The 18,985-nt window shown below is 37.4% G+C and overlaps 3 protein-coding genes across 9 annotated transcripts in view; 2 read left to right on the forward strand and 1 right to left on the reverse strand.

Moving 5' to 3' along the window:
• The window catches only part of LOC128868479 (major facilitator superfamily domain-containing protein 6), an 84,355-nt gene extending 77,606 nt beyond the window's left edge, over positions 1 to 6,749 (forward strand). For all 7 annotated transcript variants that reach the window (XM_054110605.1, XM_054110606.1, XM_054110608.1 and 4 more), the window contains one exon: positions 4,251 to 6,749. In XM_054110605.1, the coding sequence (XP_053966580.1) occupies positions 4,251 to 5,519 (1,269 nt within the window). In that variant the 3' untranslated portion in view covers positions 5,520 to 6,749. The remainder of the gene's footprint in view (positions 1 to 4,250) is intronic.
• A 3,323-nt stretch (positions 6,750 to 10,072) lies between these two features.
• Positions 10,073 to 10,673, reverse strand: LOC128867131 (lysozyme X-like). The gene has a single exon (XM_054108230.1). The coding sequence runs from the start codon at positions 10,671 to 10,673 to the stop codon at positions 10,224 to 10,226; it is 450 nt and encodes a 149-aa protein (XP_053964205.1). The 3' UTR covers positions 10,073 to 10,223.
• Positions 10,674 to 14,865: 4,192 nt separating this feature from the next.
• On the forward strand, positions 14,866 to 15,379 carry LOC128867992 (lysozyme P-like). The gene has a single exon (XM_054109661.1). The coding sequence runs from the start codon at positions 14,893 to 14,895 to the stop codon at positions 15,325 to 15,327; it is 435 nt and encodes a 144-aa protein (XP_053965636.1). The 5' UTR covers positions 14,866 to 14,892; the 3' UTR covers positions 15,328 to 15,379.
• Positions 15,380 to 18,985: the final 3,606 nt, after the last annotated feature.

Genomic DNA, 18,985 nt, shown 5'->3' on the forward strand with positions numbered 1-18,985 from the left:
AGAGTGGCAAAAGTGCTTCGACAATTGGTTCAAACGCATGCAAAAGTGTATAGATCTTCATGGAGAATATTTTGAGAAACAATAAAGTGATTTTCGATGATTAAAATTTGTTTTTGTTCTCTAATCCCGACATATAAAAGGCACCTCTCGTATCCTCTGCTTACTCACTCTCAGGTTTTTTATGGCTAGCAAAAGCTCGATATTCTCGGACCCCTACACTCTCAAATAAATTTTTACTTCCCGTTCTCGGTCCTCGTAATAGGCACTACTTTTTGCTCCAAAAAGCCCATTGTAGTCTAATTTTTCTTACCTATATAGCTCCTAAAGAATTTTAGAAATGTTTCTCATTTATGTCTTTTAGAAAAGCTCTTTACAATATTTGCAATGGTATAGTAAAAAGCGCCAATTTTTGGTAATTTATAATACATTAGTGGAAAAAATAAATATGCGTGCTAGAATATTTGCCTTACAACCCACAGATATTTTTAAATACTTATGGCTTTGATCGAGGTGGAAATTAATAAAAAAAAAACTAAATAAAACTGCAAAACCACCCAAACCCATCGGCAAAGGTCTTATTTAAGACCAAAAGTCGAAGAAAATATTTATCTTTTACTTTGTATAGAATACGTACATACGAGTATAAGGGGTTTTCATTATGTGCCCCATGACCTTTCGGCGTTATTTACTCAGCCATGATCTACCATTTGTTTTCCAATGAATTCAGTAATTTTTACAACTTCATCATGGCAAAAGATGCACTTCAATTCCTTACACGCTTACAATTCCTCGAATTTTTTTCTTACGTTGCTTTGCTTATTTTCAAAAGCCAACAAGACAAAGATCTACTCGATGGAATCATCGTTCATCACTGCAAACACATATATCGTTGGTAATCAACTTTTAATAACTGAAATTGGGAGAAGCTGATCTTGGCAACATCTGGTTTCCACAAGGCGGGGCTACGTGCCACGCGGCACATCAATCAATAAAATTATTTCAACTAGTTGTGACATTGAATGATCTCTCAAAAGTTGTGATTTAATACTATTGGACTGTTTCTTGTGAGGTTATTTTGAATTGTTTCTTGGAGTCATTGGTCTTTATGAAGAAACCAGATTCTTGTGTTGTATGTTTCTAAGTTTTTTAAGTCTATTCCCAGCGGGCTATTCAGCACATATCACCCTATTCGTTTAGATCCTGCAATAGAAGCTTTGGGGGTTATATTCAAAACTTAATTGTATCGATTATGCTTTACAGAGAATACAAAATATTAAACATTAGGATTTCCTCAATAACAACAAGCCTTTAAAAGTGCCTTTTTATAAAAAATATATCAGCTAATTAGTAAACATCTAGAAAATGGCAAAAGTAGTATTTAAGTAGAATACTTTGTTTGTAAACATATTAATTTGGTTCACTTAAATTGATCCCTGATAGTATTAAAAAATAACTTATAGCTAAAAAGGATTGGTTGTTCAAAAAAGCTAAAAGTTCGTACAAGTACCTGCCCATACACGTTTTATTTTTATTAAATTTTCATATTACACATAACTTCGAAAATAATTCTTAAGTAACTTGAATACTTATTTATAAACTAGTTATTAAAAAATGGATCGAATCCATCAAATATCTTCCATGTTATAATTCCAGTTTTTTCGCCCAGTTGTAAGATTAAATTTCGAGATTTTCTTCAGTTCTTCTTTTCATTTTTCTCAGTTCGAATGCTTAAGTACTGATTTTTCTCTACTAACTTCCAATTTTAAAATGTTACTCGAAAAAAAGAACGATTTTATTGATGCAGGAAATAAAGAGCTGCAACACAGAAAACATAGTTTGTTTGTTGTCAGAGGATAGTGAAAAAATTTAAATGAATTCATTTTGAAATATCTAAAAGAAACAAGCATTGCTCAATACTTTCGAACGGGTTGGTTTTACATGAAAAAATCCGAAAATTTATTTAATAGCATTTTCCATTTAAATTTCAAATTCAAATTTTCATTTCAAACTTTTTTCAAATTAAACGAAGCTTTTTTCAAATAAAATTAAACTATTTTTAAGTCTAGTGACCCTTTGTGACCCATAATCCCAAGAAATGCGCATAGAAATTCATACCAGTTGACTCTCCTATGCTAAAACCGAGAAAGAAACCATTTGCTAGGTTATAATTCCATGCCTGATCATTATTAAAGAGTTCTGGTGGTCTAGAGCTCGAAAATTTAGGGTATTTTCAGGAATTTTTTTTTACAATAAAAAAAATTTAAAACCATATTAAAATTTTTTAGGCTTCTTTTACATACAAAAATGAAAAAAAAAATGTTTTTTTTTTTAATTTTAATAATTTTAAAAATGGCGCTGAAGTTGACCCTTCCGAAAAATTGGACCTGGATATTGTTGGCCATTTTGGCTCTTCTATTTATCTCAAACACAAAAACCAAAAAAAAAAATATTAATCAGTATGACTGTAGCTATGTCCCGTACTAGAACATAGCTACAGTCATACTGTATAATGATGGTTGTATACTGCCAACTGTCTTTTCTTAAGTGCCTCCAAACAAATATCATTTTTGCCAGGAATTTTCAGGTGTTGCCAAAGTATGTTTATTTATGCCAGTTGCCCCATGTGTTCGTCACTCGATAATGCTCAGTCACTTAAAGGATCCCGGTGGTCTAGAATTTTCAAAAAATCGACTTTTGTTGATATTTCGAAAGTATAGGCTTTTAAGAATATACTGTAAAATTTTTGTAATGATATTCCCAGTATTTTCGATTCTAGAGCAGTTTTAGCAGGTAGAGTCAGATTCGTCACGCGGCCGCTCTCAAACCTTCAAACTCAATTATCTCAAAACTTCTTTTTTCGGACTGGTTTGTCAAAAAAAACCCTTTTCAACCGAATCCACTGAATTTTTACATCCCAAATGATGTTCACAACATCAATGGCTATCGCCCGTACTAAAATCATATTATTATTCTAATTATTTGGTATTTTTGTATTAAATCAAATTCAAAACCGAGCCATTATGTCAATTTTTTTTATTCTAGTACGGGACATAGCTACAGTCATACTGATTAATATTTTTTTTTTGGTTTTTGTGTTTGAGATAAATAGAAGAGCCAAAATGGCCAACAATATCCAGGTCCAATTTTTCGGAAGGGTCAACTTCAGCGCCATGTGATAGCTAACCTAACAATTTCCTAGGCCCCTAAGCCGTTGCGATTTTAAGTATATACCTAACTTGCGTTTTATAAAAACTATTTATCTTGAAATATAATTAAGGGGGGAGCCTGGTTTATAAGGTCAAAAAAATCAATTTTTTTTCGTTTTAAGCGATTCCTAATATATTTCAGAATATTCACACAAAGTTACAGAGCCTAATTCTCAATATTTCCGTAGAGCGTTAGGTAGTTACCGTGACCGGTACTGTGACCGGACAACTATAGTACAAACTTTATCTTCTTTTCTCGACTTTTAATTTTTTTTAATGATTTCTTTGAATTGGCGTACATGAGTGAAAAGAAACTAATGAACCTTTTGAAATGAATCATAGCTTGTTCCCTTCAGTATTAAATTCTCTTCTGTTTGAACTAACAAAATAGATAAAAAAAATTTTTTCAAGATTTTTATACCAAGTTGAAGTGAATTTTTTTTATAGAAAGGCCTTTTTTTCTTTAAAACCTCCAAAAAGTTGAAATTTTGGAATTTCTCTCAGTTTTCTTAGTTCTAGAATAAAAAATCATGATAATTAGAAATCCATTTGAATTTTTTGCTTTAGATAATAATTACGAGCTGTATCTTGTACGCCAGTTGGAAACTCCAGCGTTGCAGCGCTCTACTAATTTCTATGTTAAACATTTTTTTCAACTTATTTTAACCAGTACAAACATTTTTTATACTTTTTAAATGTTCATTAAAAGATAGAAAAAACTTTACAGTGCTAAATTAATTTTTTCCTTAAAAAAACAAAATCGCAAAGAGATGCAATTTTTAGACCTCATAAACCAGGCTCCCCCCTTAAGGCCCAACACCTTACGATAGTTAAGCAAGAGCTACATGAGAGTTGAGTTCCTCTCCAGTTAGGAGTTCCGCAAAAGTCAGAGGAGGTATTTCTGTGAGGTGGTAGTAAAACATATTGAAAAGAAAAATATTCCGTAGATAGGGAACCACCCTAGAGTATATTTACTTCCACTAATATAAATGCTATATTAATATAACAGTTTACTCATTCAAACATTTTTCTCCCTCTCTTTAGATATTAAAGCTGCCCTCGGTGGCTCACCCAGCTCTCTGCTTCTTCGATGGTGCAAATAACACTGATTTCCTTGCATACTTTACGGCTACCTCAACAGCTTATGCTCAACAGCTAAACTTAACAAGCAACGTGATATCCCCAGCCGATACGCACATGTGCTTCACCTCATCTACTTATAACACAACAACAGAGTTGCCAACTCCTACCAATGTTTCATGCCATTTCACGCCGGACTTACAACCAGACTACATTTATTGCACATCCACTTTCTGGCTGTTTGTTATATTTATGTGCTTGGGAACAATTGGCTTTAATGTTGTCAACTCCATTTCGGACGCAATCTGCTTTGATATGCTTGGAGAGTCTGAAGAGGGCAAGTATGGCGCGCAGCGCGTTTGGGGCACGATAGGCTTTGGTGCTACGGCACTGCTTGCGGGGATTGCGGTAAATATTTGGACTGCAGAAGCACTCAAAAGTTTTACACCAGCCCTCATCGTTATGCTTATCTTCAGTGGCCTCGATCTGCTTAGCGTTTCCAAGCTGAAGTTGCCGAAGCTCTCATCGTCAGAGTCCATTTTCAAAGATGTCTGGAACTTGGTCAGCCACCCGGCCATAGCTATCTTTTTGGTGTTTGCTACAATTGCCGGTATAATCGACTCATTCATTATTTACTTTATGTTTTGGCATGTCGAAGAGGTGGCCGCCGAAACGGGCTATATGTCGCAGATTAAATTGATCGAAGGCTGTGTTGTTGCTGCCGAGTGTCTTGCCGGTGAGGTGCCTTTCTTTTTCTACAGCGGCAAAATTATCAAGAAGCTGGGCTATATCCATTGCATGACTATGTGTTTCTTTTTTTACGCAATGCGCCTCGCGCTCATCGCTTGGATACCGAATCCCTGGTACTTAGTTGGTGTGGAATTGTTCTTCCAAGGAAGTACCTATGCGCTTTGTTACACTTGTATTGTGGCCTATGCATCAGCTGTGGCGCCACCTGGCACATCGGCGACAGTACAGGGTCTAATGGCTGGCATGGACGACGGCTTGGGTTTCTCTATCGGTTCGCTGGTGGGTGGTTTGGTTTTTAAACACTTCGGCGGTCGACGAAGCTTCTTCTACTTTGCAATATTTGCATTTACGGCGTGTGTGCTTCACATGTTGGTGCGTCCACGATCGCGTAAGAAGCAATACTTGCCCAAGAGTGGTTACCAAGTGCCTAACGAACAGGTGACTGTTGGTCCGTTGGGTTTAGCAGAGCAAAGCAAAGCGTGATAAAGACTGTAACGGTGGATATTTTATGCTACACAATTTGTTTGTGTAATTTATATTTGTATTATTGACAATTTTGCATGCATACGTTTAAGACAGTGAAATAGTATACTTATATATGTAAGTATGTACATACGCATGTAGATTTATATGTTACGATTTTGATACAAACATTTCATCAAAAGGTTTAGTTTTTTACCTAAAACGAACGAAATACAGGGGAATACGGATTTTAGGCATTTGCTTGATTTTGTAAAACTGTACTCAAGTCAAATAATAGTTTATATGAGTGGTGGCTAAATATAAGTGTAAATAACCTTTTTTGTTGATAGGAAAATAAGAAATAAACGTCAAACAAGCCAAATATATCCTTTCGTCTCTGTTATTTATGCGAATTATTTCTAATTTAAAATGCTTTACAAAACTCTACATTTTCCTAACCCAATTCCTAAGTATCATTTGCTTCAGCGACCAAAAAATGTTTGCTTACGTTGTCAGCTCATGGCCTTTGTGCTGTAATGGAGTGAATTTAGCGATCACTCTTGTGGCGAAATGAGGTTAGGAAGCTGAAATCGGTACTATGCATAAGATGTTCGTGCTCTATTGACCAGGGATGTGTCTTTTTTGAACGTCCAAATATCTTTATCAGACTTTCTCTGAGACGGTTGCGTGCAAAATAATACGAATCTAGCAAACCTTACCATTTTTGTAGATAGCCAAACAGCGATCTAGGCACTGGCCTCAGCGCACATCGATTCAAGATGTGTTAAAGAATGCAGGAGGTCACTCTCGCTTATCAACAACACAACACCTCACTTTGTTGGGTTCCCGGCCACTCTAGAGTGGAGCGAAATGAAAGAGCGAATGAGTGTGCAAGGAAAGGCTCTGAACTGGACCAACAGCGAGTGGTAGAGGACATTAGCATTCCTCTAAACGAACTGTACACTGCGATTGGCTTGGGATGAAGGTGGTCTCTGACTACTAACTGCAGGGTCTCCAAAGCGCTTTGGCCAAAACTAAATCTTAAATGGACAAATGCCCGCTTGGATTCAACAGATCAACTATTAGCGTCCTCACACCTGTGTGACTGACGGGTCACTGCACTATTGGCACCTTAGCCAGAAGAATGGGTGTACCTCGCGGGATTTTGGGAGATGAGGAAAAAATTGAGTCGGTACAACATCTCCTTTGTGAATGTCCTGGACTTCCAAGAAGCCGTGCCGAATAACTTGGCGATTATTTCCTCCGCTCAAGTGGAGGGTGGCTTATTTTGGAACTTTTTAATTTCTTAATTAATATAGTACTATTTCGCATTTGAATAAAATATATTGATGTTATATCCTTCAAGCAAAAATGTGTATGTATTTTTTCAAAAAATCTATTTCATTTATGTGCATAAGTGCATATAAAGTAATAACAAAAATAAAAATAAATATAATATTACATTTCAGTCAATAACCCAACGGTATGGATTTCAGTTCCTTCTTCGAATTCTCTTTTATGACTTCAATTGTCTCAAAATGTTTTCCACGGAGCGGCAACTTGAGCTTGGGAAACAGGAAAAAGTCACATGGAGCCATATCAGGCGAATACGGTGCTTGCGGAACGATATTAACATTATTTTTGTTCAAATAATCGCGAACAAGACGTGATGTGTGAGCTGGTGCATTATCGTGATGCAAGAACCATGACTTGTTGTCCCACAATTCCTTCCTTTTAAGACGAATGCTCTCGCGCAAACGCTTTATAACGTCTAAATAATATTCAGCGTTAACCGATTTTGCGATTTGTGCGATTTTCAAACACAATTTCCTTTACTTTTCCGATGTTTTCGTCGTTTACTGATGTTGCTGGACGACGTTCATGAGGCAAGTTTTCAACCGATGTACGGCCCCCTTTGAACGATTTGTACCACTGGAAAACACGTGCACGCGATAAAGCAGAGTCCCCATAGGTTGTCTGCAACATTTTTAAGGCGTCTGAAGCCGAAATTTTGTTGGAATAACAAAATTTCAAACAAATTCTTTGTTCAACTTGAATTTCCATCGTTAAATTCGAAAAACACACTCGAGCTTGACTTGTTTACAGTAGCACAGAAAACAAACTATGTGACACGCTGAAATTTGCCATGTAAGCTTATAACAGTCCTACCATCCAACAAAAAATTTATTTTTGCCATATGTCATCCGCGGACCGTTTTATTGATAAAGTCTCGTTCATATTTGAGCAGAATATTAGATTGACTTTATCTTTCCATCTTTTTAACAATTCGAAAGCAGTAAAGTGATTGGCGTAAAATCGCTTTGAGTTTGAAAACATTCTTTTGAGGAAATTTCATTAAATTCGTTGGTAATACTCTCATGTTTTCATCAGTAACAAAATCCAACCCGAAATCTAGGTTTTCGGTCTATGTTTCATTATCTATTGTTATAAATTCATCAGAATTTGAATTAGTTTCGCCAAAGATTTTTGATAACTGAATTAACGAAGCCAGCGTTGCTAGCGGTCAAACCCTGATGTTTGGAAACAGTTTTAATGGTTTTCGTTTGAACCTTTGCCCAAGATTCTTTTATGAAATGTATTGCCTCTACGACATTTACAAACTGTTTAGTAAAGCCAGTCTCTAAGCTTACCAAGAGACGTTAGGTTAGGTTGAAGCGGTTGTCCTGTGGGACACACTCGGGCTCATAGCCCATTGTGATGCCGCGTAGGGAGCTTGCCACTATCTCTCCTACCTATGTGGAATATTTCCGATTTCTGCAGAACTGAGACCTCGCAAGTCATTAAAAAATTGTCTACCAACATTTGCTTAGCATAAAGTTTCGATAATAAATTTTAAAATTTCACTCCTTGATGTAAGGGTTGACAAACTGAAGGCGTATTGCTGGTAGTAAATTATTTTGTATTTCTGTAAACGTTTATCACGAGATTGAGATGCTGCGTTGCCCATAAATAATAGTATCAAATCTTTGCGCAAACCAAACTAAATGTGTGTTTGAAAAAACATCACACTTTATCTGGGGGTCCCATTTTTCCAGTTGGTAAGTATGTATGTATATAAGCAACTGCTCACTCACATTTCTTACATTTTATCCACCTATGAGGAGTTCGCGTCCGCTCAATAGAGATTTTTGCTTGATTTGTTATGAAAAGAAGCCTTAATGTCCTTTGATAAGAGGTTCGCGTCCGCTCAGTAGAGGTTTTTATGTAAATTTTATGGAAAATAGCTGTGCGCGTCCGATCAAGAGAGTGCCCCCTTAAGAGAAAATAATTTGTTCCGAAATTTACACTTAAATCTCGGTATAGGAAAAAGTGTTCGCCCAAGGGACTGAATTTAAATAGCTTTAATAGTTTTCCAATAACAGGTGTTATTGGTGAATGGATTGCGCTATCGAGAGATGATTAATGATTTTTTATGACCGGAATTTGATTGGGTGGCCAGATCAATGACAACGTTTATTTTCAACAACACGGCGCTACGTGCCACACATGCAACGAAACCATTGATCTTTTACGGGAAAAGTATCCGGACCGTGTTATCTCTCGAAGAGGTGATCACAATTGGCCACCGAGATCTTGTGATTTAACACCTTGTGACTTTTTTCTTTGGGGCCACGTGAAAGAGAAGGTCTACGTCAACAGCTCAGGGTCGATTCAAGACCTCTAAGATGGAATTCGTGAGGCTATCGAGAACTTAGGGCAGTCACTTTGCAATTCGGTTATGTAAAATTTCATGAAAAGGATATTGTCCTGTAAGCGTGGTCGTGGTGGTCATTTGTCTGATGTTATTTTTCACTATTAACGGCATATCTTCCTCTTTATAATGAAATAAACATCCGATCATTTATATTAAAGAAATAGCAATATTCATTGAATATCAAAATAACACCTCTGTTTGGAGAACCCTATAGTACCTATGCCAAGATATAATTTTCTCAAGCTCATTTTGGGCATTTGTAAATTGAATATTTTTTTATAATTTATAATTTCTTGTAATAGAATAAATTTTGGGGTCATCAGCATAAAGTAAAAACCTTTCTAGCCCAGTTTGTCATTCCAATGTTGAACTTCTGCTTTCTTCACCGGATTTAGTGCCGTGCAACTTGTATCGCTTTCTTCAGGTAAAATCTAGCTGAAGCAGTGATAGGGAAATCGGAACTAAGACTGCGGGCGCTGAAGAAGAAGACTCACAGGACAGTTTCTTAGAGTAGAAGATTCAAATGAAGCGTTGTTGAGACTGTATATTAAAGGCGGCGATAAAAATTAAATATGTCTAAGATCGAAATAAAATGTTTTACGGCGTCTGTCTCGCTATTTAACAACCACATCCAAACGAGTCTGATCCTGATATGTATCTAATGCAAAGTTATCAAATTACTTATCACTATAAGCAAAGACAATTTAATATCGCTATCGCTAATTTACTTCAATAGCGTCGTAATTCACACAACCACAACGGCGAGAAAAACGGTTTCTCAATTTACTAATTTTACCCTAAGTAAAAGCAAAGACATCTTACGAGGTTTTATAATCTTCTTATAAGTAGGAACAAAATTTTCATATTATTTTCTGCCATTTATATTTTATTAAAAGCATGCACCAGCACCGAATTTATAAACATCGATTCTTCATGGGTTTAGACAATTTTTATTATTAATAATATAGTTAAATTTATTTTTGGCCCTCAAAGATACAATTAATTTCAATTCAATTGCAATCGTCTAAATTCGGCACATTCGATCCCCTGCCACACTCATTATTCCAGGTATTCCATGCAGTGAACCCTTGCGTTCTTATGATTTGTTGTGCGCAAGTCACAGATGCGCGTATGTCATCCGTAATCAATGACTGGCAGGACACTCGACAAGCATTTGCAGTTTCTCGACCATCTTCGGGATCGCACCAAAAGCGATCGCTTATGTGGAATATACCCCAATTGCGAGAGCCATCTGGGTTCGGCGGGCTTATTTCGGCTGTATTGTAGTTACTTTCGTGCAGTGCAATGCAAACCCAATTGGGTAAATTTTGCTGCCGTACTCCCAGTGATTGCAGCTCTTGAGCTAAGGAACATCGATCGAATATGCGTCCATCTACGAGTTGTACAGCGACTGTCGTTAAAAGAAAGGAGATACAAGTTTTTACTGCAATCGAATCCATGTCTATATCGTAATAGTTTAATTAACGGAAATCTTCCGATATTTATACGAGTCATATAACATACATGTGTGCATACATATACGAGTATATGTATAGAAATATAGTAGGTATTTAAACATATGTTCCCTCGAGATGGCCTATAATAAATTTCAACGTGCAAAAATATTTTTTTAGATTTATTTATCATAGAATAAAAGCTGTAAAACAAGGTCACTGAAAAAGTTTGTATAGATGCCTCAGTACTTTGCTATAAAAACTTTAACTTTAGCACAAAAATTCAGTTGTACAGTGGAAGAAAAAATAATAATTATAAAAAGCGAAAAAAATTGTCAAAAATCAACGATGCTTTGTAGTTGCTTGAAACTGGCACTTATACCAAAATTCACTGAGCTACATACAAAATGGCATTCCCGAATAAATTCTGAAAATTTTGGTTAAAAATATAAGAGTTTTAAAAATATACAGGGCCCGCCATCTACCGTTACGGATTTGAACTAGGTATTATTTGAAGAATGGTAACACTTAGCTGTCATCTGTTTTGACAGAAAATTAGTTTTAATCTTCCGCTGAACGAAAATGGTTGTGTATACGCTCAAAGAACGCTGGAAAATATTCCGCCATTACTTTGAAAATCATGGTAATGTTGCAGAATGTGTACGAAAATAACGTACGGCTTTTCGGATGAAGCTCTTTTCCATCTCGGCGGATATGTTAACAAGCAAAATTGCCGCATTTGGGGCTCAGAAAACCCGCGCGCACTCGAAGAAAAGCCGATGCATTCACAATGAGTCACTGTTTGGTGCGGATTTTGGTCGAGAGGCATCATTGGTCCATTTTTCTTCGAAAATGAGCGAGGAGTGGCCGTAACCGTCAATGGAGAGCGTTACCGGGTCATGTTGCCCGAATTTTTGTTCCGAGGAATTGAAGAGGAGGATATTGGTGGCATTTGGTTCCAACAAGATGGCGCTACTTGCCACACAGCGAATGCTACGATCAATCTTTTGCGCACTGTCTTCGAAGATCGCATTATCAGCCGAAATTCTGATATCGTTTGGCCGCCTCGGAGCTGCGATTTGACGCCGTTGGATTATTATCTTTGGGGTGCCGTCAAAGACCAGTGTTATGCCAAAAAACCAGCAACAATCGAAAATGTGTTGAAAAATTGGACCGATCGTATGGGATGGTGCATGGTTAGCCGAGGCAGCCATATGAATGAAGTTGTATTCCATCATTAACCGGAAGGATTGTACTTCATTAAAAAAAAAACAGTTTGGAAAAATATTGAGTAGTTTCTTTTTTATAGCATTTTTAATTCCGTAAAGTTATATGGCGGACGCTTTATAAGTTTGGTATACGATTTTTGTTGTAGTAAGAGCTATATTCTCTAAAAAATTGTCCTGTGTTTTAAATTTAGTTAGGGTTAGGTTAGCCAGGTTGCTTGCCTAAGACAAGGCAATCGGTGGCCCTAAGGCCCATTACGAGACCTGTATTTAATATCCATTGCCTAACTAAGTTGTTTAATGATCGGGTACTTTTTCCCCCGGGCCCGGAGTTTTCAGAGGGGCCCGGACTCGAGGGTAATTCCAAGAAATTTCCTGTTTGAAAAAATATAGTAAATAATACTTCTATCACAGTTCCGTCACAGACTTTTTTTGGTGTCACCATATCGAATGTTATGATCACGATTACGAAGAATAAATATAATATGGTGATAAAAAAGTGTATATTATTGAGCTCTAATTAAAATGGAACATTTTATGCTACTGATTTATAAAGTAATTAATGTGATGATTACATTACATTTAGATAGTTGTATTTTAAATGAAGACCAATTTTGAAACGTAGTTATTCTTTAAAGCAATTTGTCCTTACGTTGATAAAGAATTAAATGTAGAGATAGCAATAATACTTTTTATAGACTAGAAATTTTTGATTTTTCACTGGGTATGTTATTATATGAATAATAAAAAAATAAAAAATAATAAAACTCTGTCCCCGAACATCTGCATTGCTTTGCGAATATTCTGCACCCTGCCAGTATCGGTTGCCGGCGCCGAAAGATCGTTCAGCGCTTTATCAAGGATCAAAGACTACCATCGTTCTTGTTCAACTCAGAGTCGAGTCACAGGATTGGCAACTTTGTATTTGGAATCTGAGTTAGCAAGGAAACTCGACTTCGATGATATTATAAGAGCTTTTGCCTAGGCTAAAGCAAGAAAAGCAAAATTCTAAGCATCGTGGCAGTCATTTTCAAATATTTGTAAGGCTCACAAAATGAATAAAAATTTTTAACTTTTTTCAGCTGCGTTGTTTAATTCAGATCTGCTGAAGAGTTTTCTAAAATTCATTTTAATCAATATTTCATAATTAATTCTATTAAAAATTTTATCAATGAGTTTTTCAATGTTTAAATGTTATATCTCTATAACATAATACGCATTTTGATAAATAAAAAAAATTTGAAGGGGCCCGCATCTCAAGTTTCCCCCGGGGCCTGAATACTCTCTCCACGGCCCTGTATATGAGTATATATATATATATTTCCCGTGGTTCCTAGGAGGAACAAAGGCTCTTTTACTTTTATTTTACTCATTTTACCCATTAAAAATATACAATAATTTTTGTTCCCAGAATTGCCGATCTCTCCGAAAATTTTGGTTTCGTAATTTATAGTAATTGAAGCTTGCCGATAATAATGTCAGCCTTGAAAATCCAACGGAAAATCTCTCTTGCCAACAAGTGATACTTTGGACTTTTGACAAAACTAACACTCTATAGGCTCTCATCGTGGCCGTCCTAACGTATGGCGCAGAAGGGTGGATGATGACAACATCCGATAAGGTGTTCCTTGAAGCGTTTGAGAAAAAGATTCTGCTGAGAGAAAGATTCTGTTGGCGACGGCGAATATCGCAGGCGATGGAACAATGAGCTGTATGAGCTTTATGATGACATAGACATAGCGCAGCGAATAAAGATCCAACGACTACGTTGGCTAAGCCATGTCGTCCGAATGGGTATAAACGCTCAGGCTCTGAAAGTATTAAATGCGGTACCAGCTGGTGGTAGCATAGGAAGAGAACGGCTTCCTTTAAGTTGGAATGATCAGGTTGAGGAGAACTTGGCTTCACTTAGTGTACCCAATTGACGCCGGTTAGCACGAGAATTAAACAAATGGCACACTTTGTTAAATTTGGCAAAACTCGCTTAAGCAGTCCAATCGCGTCAATTAAGAAGAAGATACAATCTGTTCAAGGAACTGCTATTATTTTACTCGCAACAGTACATTCGATTTACATGTTTTCTATGTTGGAACACATGTTATGCTCATATGTGTACAGTTTCTACTAAATGGTATATTCAATAGTTTCAACTAAGTGGTTGGTTTTCGACAGATGCAAGTGTTAGATGTTTTTTGGTGTGCTCAGCGAGCTGCTAAACAATGAGTCAAACAATTTTTATTTTAAACAGTACCGAAATCATGTGTCAGCACCGCATTCACCGAAATCCGCTTCATGAAACAAAAAAGGGGGCCAATAGATATTTTTGTGAGAAATAAAATCACCTCATTTCTTTAACAAATCGCGTCCTTAGCTTCCTGTGCTGTGCCATCTGAAGGGATCTCTTTGAAGGGGACAAAATAGAAATTGGTGAATAAATAACTATATTTCAAGAAAAATAAAGAGTCACCTTACTTTTTGAACACACCTCGTATACCTGATGATGTGACTAAATGAAATTCATATATTATTCTTCCTTTACTTAATATACATTCCTGCTATTACTCAGTCCTTTTCGCCGTACTTTTTGCAGTTCTTAATGTAAATTTTATTTAGGTGTCTTAAATGTATAAATATAACCATGACTCCACGGATTTCGGGTCTGTTAAGTACTTGGACATATTTACAATAAAAATAGAGCCATGTGTGTATATACATATTGCGTAGCTCTTACAAAAGCATACATACCATATTTCATTCATTATCTTCGTATCCAAAACAAACTCTTTTGTTAGTTTATTCATTTTATTTTTCTGTAAATCCTTTAGAGTTCGACTTTTACTCAATGCTTTGACCTAATTATTATAAGTTTACATTGTTTTAACTTTTCCATAAATATATTACTACTTGCCTTACTTTACATATTTACAAAAATTCTGTATAAATTGGACCTCAATTCATTTAAGAACACACTTGGAGATATTTGTTCGTAATCGAAAGCCATGAAGTTCTTCCTATTTAGCTTCCTTCTATTCTATTCTTCCATATCCATCAATGCCAGAATATTCGATCGTTGCTCATTGGCGCGGGAATTGTCACGTTTACGTGTACCTCGTGGCAACATTGCGGCTTGGGTCTGTATCGCTCAGTACGAGAGTACCTTCAATTCGGCGGCTATTGGACCACCCAACTCAGATGGTTCCCGCGATTGGGGTATCTTTCAAATAAACGATCGTTTCTGGTGCGATCCTCAAGATGGACGCCGATCCTCAAATGCGTGTCGTACACCATGCCGAGCTCTAACAACAGATAACATCAGTGTTTCGGTACGTTGCGCAAGGCAAGTACAAAGTGCTCAAGGTTTTGGAGCCTGGACGGTGTGGAACAACCAGTGTCGCGGTGGAGCAGCTTTACCTAATATTAATGACTGCTTGTAAAGAGTTTAACTACCATTTTAAATATTTTAATTTGAAAAAATTAATAAAATTAAAAAAATTTTCACAGAATTTTCTTAACTTCAAACCGTTTTTGTAAAAGAAGGTTCATCATAGCCACAACGAATGCATACTCCTGTACGACAGCCAAATATGCTAGGATGCGCTAAACTACAAAACCAAGTGCAAAGCACTGGAGGCTGCACAATGAACAGCGGCACTCAGGTGCAGTAGTTTTTGTGATCAGCGGGGAGATACCTATCGACCTCGTGGGCCGAGAACGAGTGGATGCGTGGAGCTCTAGGAAAAAACACGCCACCACTAATGCCGCGGAACCGACATGCCAAACCATGCAACGTTGGCAAAGCCGGTGGGGCACTGAATCGAGTGACAGATGGACGGCGTAGCTCATTTATACAATACATAGGTAAATGGGTTAAAAGGAACTTCGGGGAAGTGGGCTATTTCATGACCCTCCCAAAGCAATGCAGAAAGTAGTACCGGGTAGGGAGTTTCCCCAGAAAAGGATTGTTTTAGTGGCCACATCTCACGACGCAGTAGACGACGGTCGCTGTAAGTGCGCAGGCTTTTTGAATCTTACCTCGATCTTACCTGATAACAATTTAATGACATGCATAAATATTAAAATGGATTACTTAGCAAGCAGCTTTCTCGTTGTCTCTTGAGTAATTGGCTCTCTTAGAAAGACATTGGGTTGCTAACTCTAGTAATTTTGAGTAAAAGTGGAGGAACATTAAAATTTATAGGAAAAATATTTCGTATTCAAAACGCTTTGCTTACGAGGAAGAACTTGCTCCGTTTGTAGAGAACCAGTATGACATGGAAGTACATACACACCACTTTGCTTTAAAAACACGCAAGTTAGCAACAAGAGTTAATTTAGCAATATGAATTAATTACAGCCCGCAACACCGCAAGTTTTGCTGCTCGTGGTAATGTGCAAACTGCTGAAACCGAGTGGCTTCACTTAAGTTTTATTTATTTATTAAAGTCTAATTTTGAATAATTATATTACATTACGAAATGCACTAGCAGCTAAGACTATCAACATAAAATACTAATAAATTTTTTACTTAATTATGAAAATTATTAGAATAAAATTAAATTGTGTAGAAAATCAATAAGCAAAATTATATAAGGTAAACTAATCCAATTTGACATATAAAATCATGAATTTTTGACTGTCATATCTTCCAGAGAATTCCTTTTAATAACTGTGAAGGTTTCCCGCCTTTAAAGATGTTGTTTCTGCCGTTGTCGTACTTGATGCCGTAGTCTATTATGTGAATAATAAACAGGGGACAGTTCCTCGCTGAGCGAATTGGCATTCCTTTAGAAGGTGTTGGTGAGTCGGAGTTGGGGGAAGATTTTTACCTTGCAGGCTCCTGTTGGAATAATTGCCTTTAGTCGTTCTGGATTTATGGATTTGTAGCTGTGTTGCTATGTAATCCATTTCTCCCTTAAAGTAGAATAATAATAACCGATTGACTATCCTGAGAACGGTTTTAACGAAAGATTCCGAGCAGAATGTAGGCTGGCTGTGTCCTGAGACCAACTTAGGTTAGGTTAGGTTGAAGCGGTTGTCCTGTGGGACACACTCAGGCTCGTAGCCCATTGTGATGCCGCGTGGGGAGCTTTCCCTTTTTCTCCTAAAATCAGTGTGTGTTTTTCAAAAATTTTAGAATACCTCCTATTTCTGCAGAACTGAGATCTTCCAATTCGTTAAAAAATTGTCTGCCTAGAATAGCAAATCTCCGGCTGGATAGAGCAGGACAATGGCACATAAGGTGTAAGATTGTCTCTTCCTCTTCCTCATCAAGACAACTTCTACAGAAGTCATGTGCTTACACACCCATCCTTTGGGCGTGCCTACCTATTAGACATTGTCCCGTTATGACTGAAATCAGTGTGCTAAGACTGTGTTTATTTTGGCTTAGCAAAGATTCTGTGCGTTTAGCACTAAGAGTCGGCCACAGTTGATGGGCGATTTTGCAGGTGGCTTCATTACGCCATCTTTCGTTTGCTTTCCTTACGATTTCTTCAAGGATAAGTAGCTTACATGTTTGTAAGGGTATGTCTATACCAATGTCTATGTACTCTTCGGACAACTTGGTGCCGAGTCTCGCTAGTTCATCGGCTCTACAGTTACCCTCAATGTCGCGATGGCCAGGAACCCATATTATCCTTAGGCGAAATGATTCAGCCATCTCGTTAAGAGATGTGCGGCATTTCATGGCTACCTTGGAGGTTGTCGACTGTTTTGTGAGGGATTTTATCGCCGTCTGGCTGTCAATGAAAATCTACCGGCAGGAAGTTTAATGTCGCATATAATGCTTCCGATGGTGTGGTTGACATCGCGCCGGTTATGAGAAGAGATGCTTATCTCTGAACCTTGTCAAGTATTTTGATGTTCACCCCCTTCTCACCGTCATTCCACCATATTACAATACCATAGTAGAGAATAGGCCTAACCACTGCTGTGTACAGCCAGTCTATCATTCTGGGTTCCAATCCCCATTTCTTTCCAATTAGCCTTCCGCAGGAGTACAACGCCATCATACATTTGCGTACTCTATCTGCGACTGTGAGCCACCAATTTAGCTTCCTATCCAGTACAAGTCCTAGATATTTCGCCTTTTCTGTTACTCTAAGTGGTTTCCCTCCTAGGAATATGTGTTTAAGAGCAGGTGTTTTATGTTTCCTGCTAAATACAATAGTATCAGATCCGTTTTTTCCGGATTTACTTCAAGTCCTCGACTTTTACACCAAAGTGATAGTCTGTTGAGGGATCTTTGTTGAAGATCGCATAATGTTGGAAGGTGATTCCCCGAGATTGCTATAACAATATCATCGGCATATGAGATTATTTTCCCTCCCATTTTTTTAAGTTTTTGAAGAAGATTAATGACAGTTAAGTTCCACAGAAGTGGAGAGATTACCGCACCTTGGGTGGGGTGGAATTTCTTGGTGGATGGTGGTCACCCAGATTTGCGCTTATCGTTCGCCCAGTTAGTATTCGTTCTATAAACGAGACTAGTGCCTCCGAGAACGAGACTAATAGCCTCCGGATATATATTATTGAAGGCACCCTTGATGTCTAAAAAGGCAGAGAGGATGTATTCCTTATAGTGAAGTGATTTCTCAACTGTGTCAACTAGCGCGTGGAGCGCTGTTTACACGGATTTGCCTTTGCTGTATGTATGTTGGGACGGTGATAGCTTATTGCAAATTTCTCCTTTGCATATCTAGTAAACGTTCTAGGGCTTTTAACAGAAAGGATGATAGGCTAATCGGCCTGAAGTCCTTCGGTTTCGTATGTGCGGTTTTCCCTCCCTTGGGAATGAATACCACTTTTACTTCCGCCCATTTCTTGGGGATGTAATTAAGTCGTATCGCCGCCTTGAAGATTAAGGCGAGTATAGGCGCGATACAAGACAAGAGATATGTATGTTGCAGATCAGCGGGGATGATTCCGTCTGGACCCGGCGATTTGTAAGGTCTGAAGCTGCCAAGAATGGGACTCACTTAACTTTTATGTTTTGTTTTTTGCTGATACAATTTATTTCGAGTGTTATCAATTAAAGCTTATCCTCAGTTTGGGCTCGACATAGCTGCGATTACTATCCGTGCAGAGTATATT

Source organism: Anastrepha ludens, chromosome 6, assembly GCF_028408465.1.
Source record: "Anastrepha ludens isolate Willacy chromosome 6, idAnaLude1.1, whole genome shotgun sequence".
Lineage (NCBI taxonomy): Eukaryota > Metazoa > Arthropoda > Insecta > Diptera > Tephritidae > Anastrepha > Anastrepha ludens.

Coding starts and splice junctions, on each gene's coding strand:
- LOC128867992 (XM_054109661.1), top strand. CDS start 14,893: ATGAAGTTCTTCCTATTTAGCTTCCTTCTATTCTATTCTTCCATATCC.
- LOC128867131 (XM_054108230.1), bottom strand. CDS start 10,673: ATGGATTCGATTGCAGTAAAAACTTGTATCTCCTTTCTTTTAACGACA.